This window comes from Diplotaxodon limnothrissa, linkage group LG4 (assembly GCF_057381915.1).
Source record: "Diplotaxodon limnothrissa isolate DT_005_m linkage group LG4, D_limnothrissa_male_GT1.1, whole genome shotgun sequence".
Taxonomy (NCBI): Eukaryota; Metazoa; Chordata; class Actinopteri; order Cichliformes; family Cichlidae; genus Diplotaxodon; species Diplotaxodon limnothrissa.
The window spans coordinates 22,348,156-22,360,482 of NC_140599.1; the positions used below are offsets into that span (position 1 = coordinate 22,348,156).

At 38.9% G+C, this 12,327-nt stretch overlaps 3 protein-coding genes across 3 annotated transcripts; 1 reads left to right on the forward strand and 2 right to left on the reverse strand.

The window, feature by feature from the left end:
* Positions 1 to 1,162: 1,162 nt before the first annotated feature.
* ccdc137 (coiled-coil domain containing 137) lies at positions 1,163 to 5,578 on the reverse strand. The gene is made up of 6 exons (XM_085352503.1): positions 5,438 to 5,578; positions 5,090 to 5,235; positions 4,787 to 4,994; positions 3,512 to 3,594; positions 2,269 to 2,348; positions 1,163 to 2,171 (listed from the first exon to the last, which is right to left on the reverse strand). Exons 1-6 carry the CDS (start codon positions 5,506 to 5,508, stop codon positions 1,971 to 1,973), a joined length of 789 nt encoding a protein of 262 aa, XP_085208629.1. The 5' UTR covers positions 5,509 to 5,578; the 3' UTR covers positions 1,163 to 1,970.
* A 2,735-nt stretch (positions 5,579 to 8,313) lies between these two features.
* On the forward strand, positions 8,314 to 8,816 carry LOC146633786 (retinal cone rhodopsin-sensitive cGMP 3',5'-cyclic phosphodiesterase subunit gamma-like). The gene is made up of 3 exons (XM_085352505.1): positions 8,314 to 8,471; positions 8,559 to 8,599; positions 8,740 to 8,816. The coding sequence occupies exons 1-3, from the start codon at positions 8,317 to 8,319 to the stop codon at positions 8,814 to 8,816; spliced, it is 273 nt and encodes a 90-aa protein (XP_085208631.1). The 5' UTR covers positions 8,314 to 8,316.
* A 1,403-nt stretch (positions 8,817 to 10,219) lies between these two features.
* On the reverse strand, positions 10,220 to 11,443 carry tspan10 (tetraspanin 10). The gene is made up of 3 exons (XM_085352506.1): positions 11,354 to 11,443; positions 10,657 to 11,246; positions 10,220 to 10,520 (listed from the first exon to the last, which is right to left on the reverse strand). The coding sequence occupies exons 1-3, from the start codon at positions 11,441 to 11,443 to the stop codon at positions 10,220 to 10,222; spliced, it is 981 nt and encodes a 326-aa protein (XP_085208632.1).
* Positions 11,444 to 12,327: the final 884 nt, after the last annotated feature.

Genomic DNA, 12,327 nt, shown 5'->3' on the forward strand with positions numbered 1-12,327 from the left:
TACTTGATCGGAAGATAAATTGCTCACTAACAGGAAATCAGACAGCACTGAACAAAACACATAAGCAAATGATGTTTTCCTCTGTAATAACCTTCAGTATCACCTTCTTGATCTGGCTGAAAAAAACAAGCGTTGTGGACATAAACAGAGCAGAATATTTCCAATGAAACTGCTCAAGTCTGGTTAGATTTCGTGCTTCCTAGCGGACCTTTGGATGGTTGGTAAAACATTTAATACAGAGAACTCACAATGTGCCACATTGCACTTGAAATATTTGACTATATAAATACGCTAACACGATTGAAGCTTTGTATATTACGTAACTCCGGGGTCAGTAAATTCAACTAAAAGAAGAAGAAGAAGAAGGTAAAAAAAACCCAGTATCTTAACATCCTAAGTGAAAAACAGCTGTAAAGCTCTGATAATGTGAACAGCTGTCCTGCACACAGGTGGAATATAACCAATGGCAAATGTGCTCAGCTCAAGGGAGTCGGTGCACCCAATCACCAGCAGCTGTCCCCACTTAATACATTTCCGTGTCACTGTGACAACCATCAGAGGACAAACATGGACTGAGGGTTTCACCAGTCAAGCTGATTAAATAGCAGTGATTGGACCCACGAACCAGATAAGAAGAATTCAGTATCGACACCATCTGGTCATATTATTCAGTTGATCACTATTGCATTATATTATCAATGTGGTTTTTTTTTCCTTAGATAGCATGCTTTGAAAGTTTTTGAACAAAGATTTGAATATGCGCAGTCTGTCTCATATGCAAATATTTAAACAATGGCTTCGTTCATGAGTGTAAAGCCTTCGAAGGATTACAAATATAAATAGCTGTGCCAGGCTCTAATAAATGCTGCACATTTAAAAAGGCTAATGGCTCATTTATCCCAAGACAGAGGCTATCACAGACGTACAAACAAAAAACAGCAGCTGCAAAGGACTTTAAAACCCAAGAACAGCTAAAAAGGTCTCATGAGGATATTTGTTTTTTCAGCTGGTGTTTCTGAACATCAGTGTGGATGACAATTCCAGATTTATCCAAATGCTCTGGAAAAAAACAGGGAATATGACAACAAACAGCAAACATCTGCTGAGGAGCATGGAAAAAATCAAAAACATCTAATAATAAATGACCTCATGGTTTCTCTCAACATGTTATTTACATTTTCTATATAAAATGCAGTCATTACCACTCAACCATTTAACAACAATATAAAATACTTCAATATATAATGTGGCACCAACAATGAGCAAGTTATGTCGGCTGTGTACAAGAGGAGTGCCATCTAGTGGGACCACTAAAAACAATCAGAGGATCATCTTTACTTTGAAATAACCTGATGGATGGATTTTACTGTCCATCACATGACGGACGACCTCAGAATTTGGTTATCTGAACATGCAAATGTGAAAAAACTGTAAATACAAATGATGAAATACGCAAGCGTTCCAAGGGTGATAAATGAGCATAGGCAAAATATCTCCATGTATTTTCCATCGGACTTGGGAAATGACTCTGCAGTGTTACAAAGCACTTTGAAAGCCGTTCACTCTTTTAAATTAACAACGTTGTGAAAGCGGCAGTGTTGTTTAGTGTACCTAAAGATAAAATGGAATTATACAGTGCCCTTAAAGTTTTCCCAACCAACCGCTTTACACAAGGAGCCACATCCACCCTTGCACACACAGACATTTGAATACTACACATTTTCCCCCTCTTTTAGACAGCGTGGGTGGGGGAGTGGTATGTTGCCAGTTTCATGAAAAGCAAACAGCCTGCTGTACCTGTTGAGCTACAGGAGCCTCCAACAGTGGCCTATGGATGCATAAAGTTCCTCCAGATATTAATCTCAAATGTGGCTAGCTCTCCATCTTATTTAGACAGTTTCTACAGATCACTGCTCAGCCCTGCTGCTGCCAGGAACACTGACTGCAGATGAGCGGAGTGAAAAGCGACATTAATGAAGGCTTTTGAGTTTTCTCATGCTTGCAGTCCTAGCTTCATACTGCTGCTGTTTCTGTTTCTTCAGCTGACGGTATGCCTCTACTGCTCGTTCCCGCTCCTCCTCCATGATTCTCTGTTTGGCCATGGAGGGCTTTGTAGTGGAGACTGCAGTATGGCCAAGAAGAGAGTTTAGGAGCAGCTCCTTTGATGCTTTCTGCACAATGAAATGGGGGAAAAAAAGGAAATAGGATTTTATGAACCATCTGCATGGTTCGATGAGAGATCATGTGATCAATGCACGGTGTGATTACCTGAGATTTGACTTCAGCTTTCCTTGGTTTGGCACTCAAAGAGGGAGGGGCCATTGTAACCTCACCAAAAGGAACATCATCTACGAAACAAAAGCCATCATTTAACTACAGGGATTTTTTTAATGACTACTCACCGTTGCCATGTTAAGCTGCCTTAATTAAATACTTCTTGCCATTTTCCATGTTTGTATAGCCCAACAACTTTTAACCATAACACCTGATTTATACACTGGTCACTTTATTAGCTACACTGTCCTAATAACGGCTTAAACTCGTTTTGCTTTCAGCACTTCCTTAATTTATGGCACAGAGAATTTGGTGCGTACTAACATCACAGCATCGCGCAATTGGTGAAGATTTGTGGACTGCACATCCATAACATTTCCCGTTCCATTATGAGTCTATTATGAGTTATGAGGACTGTGGAGGCCATGCGAATACAGTGAACTCATTGTCATATTCAAGAAACCGGTTTGAGAGCTTTGTGAGCGATCATAGGATGCGTAGAATGTGATTATACATAGGTAGGCTATCCATCTATCTACACACACTAATATTTGTTTTTGGACCAGTCTCTGTAAACCCCAGAGATGCAAATGCTCTTCCCACTTTCTGTGTAGGAAACAGTGTAGATTTATAAGGGCACAAACAGAAAAGATGAGCATAAACAGTAACTTTGTGGTTGATTTTTATGTCAACTGAAGGCATTAAACACTGCATCCATTGTGGCTTACACCAGGAACACATCATCTAATATACTTGAATTGGGTCCTTACTTTAATTTCACGGGGAACTACAACTGAGGTGATTTGGTTCTGCGTCATTTGGTTTTACTCTGGCTCAGACTGACAAATTTTTAATGTTTGTTTTGTTCTAACAGCTGAATCTGGGATTACTTCAGATAGAGGTTTGAAATTTCCTCAGAGGGAAGTGATCAGGACAGTACTGCAAAAAAAAAAATGCTTTACTGAAAGAATATCTCACAGCATGTCCTCCATCTGCACCCTTGTTTATCTAGTAGATGGTGTACTACGAAAAAAGAAATGCTACTGAAGCAAGTGCTGTGTCGAAGACCTTTAGTGTTTTAAATATGTCAAAAAGACCCAGACTTTCAAAGAAATGTTGAAAATAATATCTGGTAAATGCTACCTCTTGCTATTAGTACCAAACCGAGTGACAGTCAAAGACAGATCCCATCTAAAGAACAATGCACCACATGTCCTTGTAAAACCTTCATTCTTACCTATAAACATCTGTTCTTCCATCTTGTCCTCTTGTTTGTTCACCTTTTTCTGCTGTAGCTTCTGTAGCTTCATTTTACCATACCTGCCAATAGAAAATCAGTAGGCATTAAAAATGTAACACTTGACAGTCGGGCTGCAGTTATCGATTATTTTAGTAATCGAGTAATCTATTGATTGTTCAATCGATTAATTGGATAAGAAATACTTTTGTCTTATTAATGAGCAATAATAAATATTCAAAAGAGAAAAAACACAGGTCTTTCAAAATGAACTGTTCATTGGTTTCCATTTTAGAACTTGCAGTGTTTTAAAGTTTAGCTGCACACAACACCTGTCAGAAAAACAACAAACATAAACCCACTGACTGTATTTACATGTCAGATCAAATTTAATTTTTTGGAAAAAACAACAACATTTTCTTAAATGCAAAAATATGTAAAGACTCTAAAGCACTCTCTGGCAAAGCTTTATTTCTGGGATGAGGTAGTTCATGTTTATGAGTTTTTGTGCACGTGTGTCTGCCTGTTTAAGTATGAAGAAGTCAAGCGAAGAGCGAGTTTGTGTCTGTAAGGCTTTAAAGGAGAATGTGGTTGCTGCAATGAAGAGCATCAGGTAAATCAGCATTCTGAAGTTTGCCCTCTGCATTCACGCAAAGTTTCTGTGCTGCTGAAAACAGATGTTATAACGGTGTTATAGGTGGGCAACTCCAGGCCTCGAGGGCCAGTGTCCTGCAGGTTTTAGATGTGTCCTTGATCCAACACAGCTGATTCAAAGTGATATCTAAAACCTGCAGGAGACCAGCCCTCAAGGCCTGGAGTTGCCCACCCCTGCCTTAAACTCACCCCTGTTTGGTGCAGTTATTTCTTCTTTGTAAAATAGGACAGCTGCCCATTTCATATAACCTTTTATATAGCATTCTGTAAGCTGTATAATTTAAACACGGTATCAGGCAAAGTTAACAGTTCATCTGCATGTTTTAATAAAACTTCTGGAGGATTACTGCAGATTTTTTGCTGTACAACACAAATGGTGATGGATGGAGCAGCTACAAAGTTTGCTTTTCGTCATGTCATTAGTTTGTGGATCAAGAACTTTGATAAAAGATTTACACATTATTTCAATACTTTACTGTTATTCAATCCATGTCACGCATATAAAAATATCAGTGCCACAACACTAAAAAAGAAACCCAGCCACAAATCAGAATAAGTGAAGACAAGCTATGCCATGAAACCTACTAGATAAGGATGGGGTGTAGTGTAAAGTGTACTCACTCCTTCTTTTTATCAGATTTGCAGTGTGCAGGCCTCTCTTGTTCGCTTGCATCCATTTCGGGCTTCCTGTCTACTTGGTTTTTGGAGAGGAACATGACATGTTTTGTCTCACGCTCCATCCGCTGCACGTAAGCTTTCACGCTTTCCCGTTTGCCCCTCTTGAAATGTGGAACAGGTATGTCTCCATCTAGAAAATACTCTGATTTATCTTCAGGTGAGATGGGTAAAGACACAACACAGTCTTTATTAGTTATACACGACAGTCATGACACTAAAATGAATATTTATAAACTTTTTTTATACCCTTTTTCGGCTTTTTGACTTTTAGGGACCCAGTTTTCATTCTGTCCTTAGCCTTCATTATTTCTCGTAGTTTGAAGGGGATGTGTTGAATGTGGTCCACCTCTTTGGCTTTCTTGGGTTTACCATCTCTCTGGAGCTTGGCATTACTGAAATTTGGACACAATACAGACAGGAAAAAACAAAAAGCAAACATGTTTAGTTGCAGACTCAAGTCCCCACTTAAAACTTTAACAAGTCCGGTTTAATCTGATCGCTCACAACTTGGGTTGGAGCCCGTATCAGCTAGCTTCTGTTGCTAACTAGCTTAACTAGCACATTTTCCATTACGTATTAGCTTCCTTATGGTACCTTTGACGTTGTCCAGGTTTTCCCGCTTGTTTCCCCGAATCGGGCACTTTATTTTTCTTATTCTTCACCATGCTACAATAATTAACATGAATGCATAACAAAGCAAAACAACACACGTGGAGCACTATGCTCAGACTTCAACCGAAACTCTACCGGTGGCACGTAGTAGAGGACAGACATCTCACTCCATTTCTTTTTCAGGTACCAAAACATGATTTGCAAGTTTGGCGTATTGAAACAGATTGAGAGATTCGTGATGAAACTCTTGCTTTGTAAAAAAAAACCAAACTGATTTAATCAAATTAAATATGTATTGTCAATTTTTTAAATCGCTGTAATCAATGAGACGTACAGTAATTTTATTGCAGAGTGACACACATGAGACATAAGACGATCTTTGGTCAAACCTGATTGGCTCAAGAGACGCTTCCTGTCAGAGCCAGTCGTTGGTCACTCCATTCAACGACTCTGCTTCCTGCCACCGCTAGAGGGCATCATCCAGTAACTGTAGAAAACATAGGTCAAAATAATTTAAAGTCGTTCAGACAATTCGCTTTGTCTTTAAATAGGCGGGAATGGTGAATATCCCTCTCTCTCAGTGTAAAGAAGTTTAAATGGAAATTTAATCCCTGCAATATCTCAGTATAAGAAAAATAAGTGAGATTTCTACAATTAGTCTTAGTTTTTCTACATCATGAAGATGTAGCTACTTTTGATAAAAGAAAAATCTGCCAGCATGACGTTTTTGGGCTTAAATTAATATAAATAAACAGATAAATGTGTAAAATTACAAAAAAAAATAAATTTAAAAAATTGTTCTGGTAGCTCATTACCCAGACTGTCCTGTAATTAAACTGCCTCTGGTAAGAGTAGATGTTACAATTAGGTGATGAATGTGGGCCCTTGGGGAAATTAACTGCCCACCCCTGATCTAGACCAAGCTCTTTATCATTTATGGTTTGAATCTACAAAGTCGTGCATATCATTTGTACAGCAGTCACATAACATGTAACAGTCACGCGGATCAATAAGTGGCTCTGTCCAGTAAACAATGTGAAGAGTAAACTCTACATTTCTTCATCAGAAATAAATACCATTTGATTGATCAGCTAGACAAAATACAAAAATACAAAGGAAAAAAGTCATGTGTTTCTTATAATGAACATAATAAACAAGCTTCAATGAAACAACCTTCAATTAAAATACCACAGCTGGCTCCTTAGTGTACTGTAGCTAGACAGGTTTGCTCTATTGAATATATCCACTAATCTCAGACATTTGAATCTTTTTTGTACAGGTGACATGAGGAGTTAGTGTCCATACATGTGCCTGAACAGCATGCATCAGCAGTACAGATTGCAGAACGACGCTGTAGTAAATCTTCACATGAATGGAGCAGGTGTGTTCACCTGTGTGATGGAAGGAGGCTGGGCTGGATTAGCAGCTATAATGCAGCTCAATCTGCGAGACTGCTGATGAAAGGAGAATGTCACGGTTCATGCCAGTAAGTTCTCGGCTTCAGGTGTTACATAATATTTGGTCATAACAGAAAAACAGTGATAATAATTAGCTATATCCTGAGAAAACTCCAGAACTCAGTGCTTACATTTGACCATATCTGAAGAGGTTATGGATAAAATACTCAAATAATTCCCGTTCAGAATCATCAGCATGTGTGTCTTCAGGACAGTCTCAGGAACAGGAAACTGCTGCCCCCTCCTGCTGAATGCCAGTCGGCCAATCCCTCATCAATGATCTGCTTGGGTACAAGTGATGATAGAATCATCAGTTTGTTGGCAGGTGGCGTCATAATCGTCTCTAAGTCTGTGGTGTATAAAAGTACTGCACTAATGCAACTTAATGCAACAGCATTTAACAGCCACTCAGACCTCTTGGACACTACCATCATAATCAACTACCAAGAGAAGCACCACAAGCGGTGAGTTGAAACAACAGGTTAAATCTTTTTTGAACACTCTTTCTCTTTTTGGACTTATTTTAACACATGCAGTTTATTATTGTTATATAAAAGTTTCCATCTTTATTTGGACTTTACCTGGTAGTATGTTTCTGTATCCATCCAGGCATGTAGTATTAGATTATTAATTAAAACGTAGATATTTAATAAATAATATGCAATGTAAAATTAATCAGAATAGAAATTCAGTCTTTCCAGCCTAATATATATTTTTAATACAGTTAATGAGGTGTTAATTCAGTCATATGGAAGACTAGATTATATCAGGGACATTATAAGAAGCATTGAGGTGCTTTTTAATTGTTTTTAATTTTCTGTCACACCTTTTTTTTTGCATAATGGAAGGACAACAAATGAGAGTCGCCGAACAATATATGACCGCCTTTAACTATGACCTGAATTTCTAAGAATGATTAAAAAGCTGAACTTATGAAATTGTTGATTAGAGTTGTCATTGTGTGTATTTGTGTAACCTTTCAGGGCAAAAGCAGATCTTATTGTTTATGTAGTCATGTTTTGTACATTATTTGCACATTATATTTATTGGACTCTTTCGGCTTTGCATCTGTTTTTTGTTTTTTTAAAAATATGTGGTTACATCTATGCACATTTACATACAAATTGCATTGCTATTTTTCCATTTTTTAACTGTGAAAATAAATAAATAAACATTTCAAGCTATTGTCAGTGTAAACCTAGAGGCCACTTCAGCACATCCTCACAGTAATCTGATTATGAAGGCGCTTTCAAGCTTGAAGGTATCGCAGCATTTGATTAGTAACATGAGCACATGGCTTGTCTTTATATGAGGATAATTACGTCACAAGATTTTTATAACTGTTTCATTCATTGTTGGGCATTTTAATGAGACAGTGACTTTTACAGTTGAAACAACAGAAGCATGAATTTGGAGGTGGGCAAACCCGAAGGAAAGACTGGCAACAAAGCTCCCCTCAGAGCCACGGCCCCCGGCTCCCCACGCAAGTCTGCACCCAAGTTCAAACAGAGGAACACGCGGCAGTTCAAGAGCAAGCCTCCCAAAAGAGGAGTGATTGGGTATGTCTCTTTCTGATAACCTCGCACGAGTCATCTAAGTTTGTCAGATATCCTCCAGTAAAGCTTGTTATTTTCTTTCTTTACCAGCTTTGGAGAGGAGATCCCAGGAATGGAAGGTCTTGGAACTGGTAAGTAAAAAAATAAAAGTCAGATGGCTACATAACCAAAACATGCACATGACATGACCTTTTCTTCCTTTAAAAAACAAAAACAAAAAAAAAACAACAACTCATGATTTGTTTTCTTCTCTTTGTTTTTTTCATTTTAGACATCACTGTAATCTGCCCGTGGGAGGCATACAGCCATCTAGAGCTACATGAGCTTGCCCAGTATGGCATCATCTGATTATCTCCGCTGTGAAGTTGTTTTAAATAAATGTGGCAAATTTTGAATTTCAGTATTTAGTTTCAATAATCTGGATCATTAATACTGGCTGAAAAGGTGTCTTTATACGTCTGCATGCTGTGAATGCTGTTCTTTGTCTTATATATTTTATATTGTAAACCTAATTTCATAACGATCTCAAGCTGCCATGTTCACAAAACGTGTATCTCGAATGTGTTCTCGTGTCATTGCTTGAGTCTGTGGTTTTAGCTAGAACTCTGTTAGCTTGGTTTCTGCACAATCGTCAGCACTGTCTTTATCATATTTAATCAAACTCTCGAATAAATGTTGACATTTTTAACACAATTTCAGTCATTTGATTTTGTCCTTTTATTTGACGGTTATTTACTGACCCACACTGCGCATGAGAGATTACATCATTCCCATCATAAATACCATCTGTAATCATCATTATTTATTCAATATTTGTTAACACTCAGAACACAAAACTTGCTTTTAGCAAACTCAGTTCAGTTCATTCAAAACAGCGCAGGAAACCTTGCATGTGTGGGACGTGCACATGTGTTTCACATATTTGCAGCAGGTTGTCCACCGTCAGTCGCTGAAAGGTGCTTTTACAATCTTACTCTAATCATTCTTCTGAGCTGTTCCATTTATTCTGATCTCAGCTCAGAATAAATGAATTCCATTTTTGTTCATTGATTATTTTGTTACATTGTAGGTGCTTGTGATGAAGATGCAGATCTGATCTGCAGGACCTCTACTCCCCAGGTGACCCATTTACAACCACTCCTATGCTGTTGAACTGTTTCACCATTTTGAGATCCTCCAAGAATCCTTCAAATATCAGGAGGTGTGTGTCTTTGAAGGATTTGGGCACATGTGGTGAAAACGTTTTGGTGATAGTGTCACTACCGTCCCATAAACACACACACAGATACAGTTTCAAGACTTTCCTTGGTCTGACCCACATTGGTGAAGTTAAAATCTTTCAAATCCATTTCCATATTCAGACTGATTCGATATTTCAGTTAATGAGCAGTTCAACAAGTGTACCTAATGAAGTGGCCAGTGAGTACATGTTCTTGAAAAGTGGAGTTTTTTTTTTTAAACACAAAAGAGGTGATAGCTATCGCGAAGCTGCAGTTAACTTTTAACTGAAATTCTTTTTTTCTTAAACTCTCAAGCATTTTTAAAATGTAAAACATTTTCAGTGGATAATTTGTGTTGGAATTTGCTTTCCTCGTTTAAATTATGTCTCATTTCCATTTGCAAAAGTTCAGTCTGTGTGTTTAAGGTTAGGTTGTTTTAAATGATTGACAAATGAAGCCAGAATTTAAGCACAGCCAGAACTCATTAAACCCCAACCAGCATATTGCTGTATTCGTCACTTCGTGTTATAGCTATACTTTATGACGATTAATGCGTTCCAGCAGTCGTATGGTAATAAATAATATCAGAATCTGGACCCCAAACACGACAGTCACAATTATTCCTATCAGGCCCTCGTGCTGCTTGATCCATCGAGAGATTTCCCCCAGACAACCTCCCAGGAAGATCACACTCTGAGCAGTAAACTCATCCAGTAATTGGGCTCCGACACCACACTGAGAGTTCCACACGGTGCCGTTCTCCAGAGGATCCACGCAGCATGTTGCAGGGACACCGCAGGCCAGCACTCCTGGAGCTGAGCAGTTGTAATATCTGAAGAAAGGGAAAAATAACCCAATAAAAAAACTTCACAGCTCATTAAGTTCTTCAACACATTCCTACATCGTGACCAACTGGCTTTGATTTACTTTCAAAAAAGTAAAAAAAAAAAGATTTCCAAGTTGCTCACATGTTAATCTCCCAGTCTCTGTAGTTGTCCGTCCCACAGCACTGCAGATTTGACTGAATCTCGTCTGTGATGAACCTCAGATCCAGATCATCTTGGTACCGTGCGATGGCAACTAACATCCCGGATCGCAAGTTACTTTCAATCTGATCTTGTAGAGTATGGGCCACAATGGCGATGATGACTTGAGCTGTGATGAGCACCAGCACTGTGGCTGAGAACAGCTTCAGCAAGCAGCGATTCTCTCTTAGGGCACCCACGCAGCCTGACAGGCACAGCACAGTGAGCAGAAAGCCCACGCTCAGAACTACCAGCATTGGGTCAGTGCCAATACTGCTGATCTTCTCCTGAGCAAAGGATTCCTTGCTAATGAGACCCCAAACCCCCAGAGCAAGAAGCAACAGGCCCAGAACTGTGAACAACAGATTGCATATGATAAGAAAGTATTTTAGGAAATAGTCCATGAAAGAATAACCGTAACAGGGATCTATCCTGGCATCTGTGGGACTGTTGTGTTGCTGTCCGCTGTTTGTCCCTGCTTGAAAATCAGTAGTGACCAAGGCAAGCTCCTCAGCATTGTTTGTAGATCCTGCCTTTAGACACACAAGAATGCCACAAAAAATTAAAGCCACCCCAGAAATGTAACTACAGGTGAACAGAGGAACACAGTATTCTCAAACTAACCCAGTAACACACCTACCTTTGGTAAGAGTGGACTGGTCTCATTCGGAGTAGCATCTCGTCTCAGCCATGGCCAAGGGAATCTTTTTCTAGGCAAAAATCTCCTCATCTTGTCAACCACTGGGAAACATCAGCTGGTCAGAATGACACAGGATAAAATGTAACACAGGGCAATCATTTGCTACAATACAGAAAAGCATGTGAGCTGAGCTGGAGTAACCATTGCTGTGCTTAGCCTCGGGGGTGGGATTTCTTCATCATGTGAGAGTCACAGTGAGGGGATTAAAAGGGTATCGCAGCGTGTCGGAGACACACACTCACACAAAAGTGGGCATCCGAATAGAAGTAGCTACTTTTTATTCAACTCTACTCATGTGCAATAAAGCAGGACCTGCAAAGGATAATATATTGCCCTACAGTGGGACCCATGGGTCAAAGACTCACAAAAATGTCTCCTGATGGTGATTACCACAAAAGGAAGAAAGTAGAAGACATATTTTAAAATCCTTGCTTTAATTTTCCAGAAACCTGGAAAATATGTTTTAGGCCTCAAAAAAGAAACAACATTGTAGCAGCTGGGCAACCACTAAAACCAGTTTTAAGTTTCAGAATCTACATAGATTCCCAGCTTTTGTGCTTATATAATGAGGATTTTCCAGGTGCATTTGGTTTCCTGCTGTGTATGCAACTTAACATTTATCACGGGATTAACAGAGACTAATCATATCATATCTGTCAATATATCGAGCTGGTTGGCCATGCAGTCAGGTATCATGCACAAGACAGTTTCTTCTAACGTTTACAAAAAGTTCAGAAAACCGAGACTCTTCTAACGTATGGCATGAATAATCCCAGACAAAGAACAGAAAAGCAAATGAATTGTCATATTTATTAAAAATAAAACACACTTTACTAACCAAGAGGAATTCAGAACTTCTTAGAAGACTGAGTAAAATGTTTCGTCAGTTTTTAATCAGAAACAGCATCTTGCAT

Bases quoted from the DNA above. Each gene is read 5' to 3' on its own strand.
- ccdc137 (XM_085352503.1), bottom strand. From the start codon at position 5,508: ATGGTGAAGAATAAGAAAAATAAAGTGCCCGATTCGGGGAAACAAGCG. The intron at 3,595-4,786 runs GTGAGTACACTT...TTCTATTGGCAG, and splicing joins AAATCTGATAAAAAGAAGGA to GTATGGTAAAATGAAGCTAC. The intron at 2,172-2,268 runs GTAATCACACCG...TTCATTGTGCAG, and splicing joins AAGCTGAAGTCAAATCTCAG to AAAGCATCAAAGGAGCTGCT.
- LOC146633786 (XM_085352505.1), top strand. From the start codon at position 8,317: ATGAATTTGGAGGTGGGCAAACCCGAAGGAAAGACTGGCAACAAAGCT. The intron at 8,472-8,558 runs GTATGTCTCTTT...TTTCTTTACCAG, and splicing joins CCCAAAAGAGGAGTGATTGG to CTTTGGAGAGGAGATCCCAG. The intron at 8,600-8,739 runs GTAAGTAAAAAA...TTTTCATTTTAG, and splicing joins AATGGAAGGTCTTGGAACTG to ACATCACTGTAATCTGCCCG.
- tspan10 (XM_085352506.1), bottom strand. From the start codon at position 11,443: ATGAGGAGATTTTTGCCTAGAAAAAGATTCCCTTGGCCATGGCTGAGA. The intron at 11,247-11,353 runs GTAGGTGTGTTA...GTGTGTCTAAAG, and splicing joins CCAGTCCACTCTTACCAAAG to GCAGGATCTACAAACAATGC. The intron at 10,521-10,656 runs GTGAGCAACTTG...CCCTTTCTTCAG, and splicing joins AGAGACTGGGAGATTAACAT to ATATTACAACTGCTCAGCTC.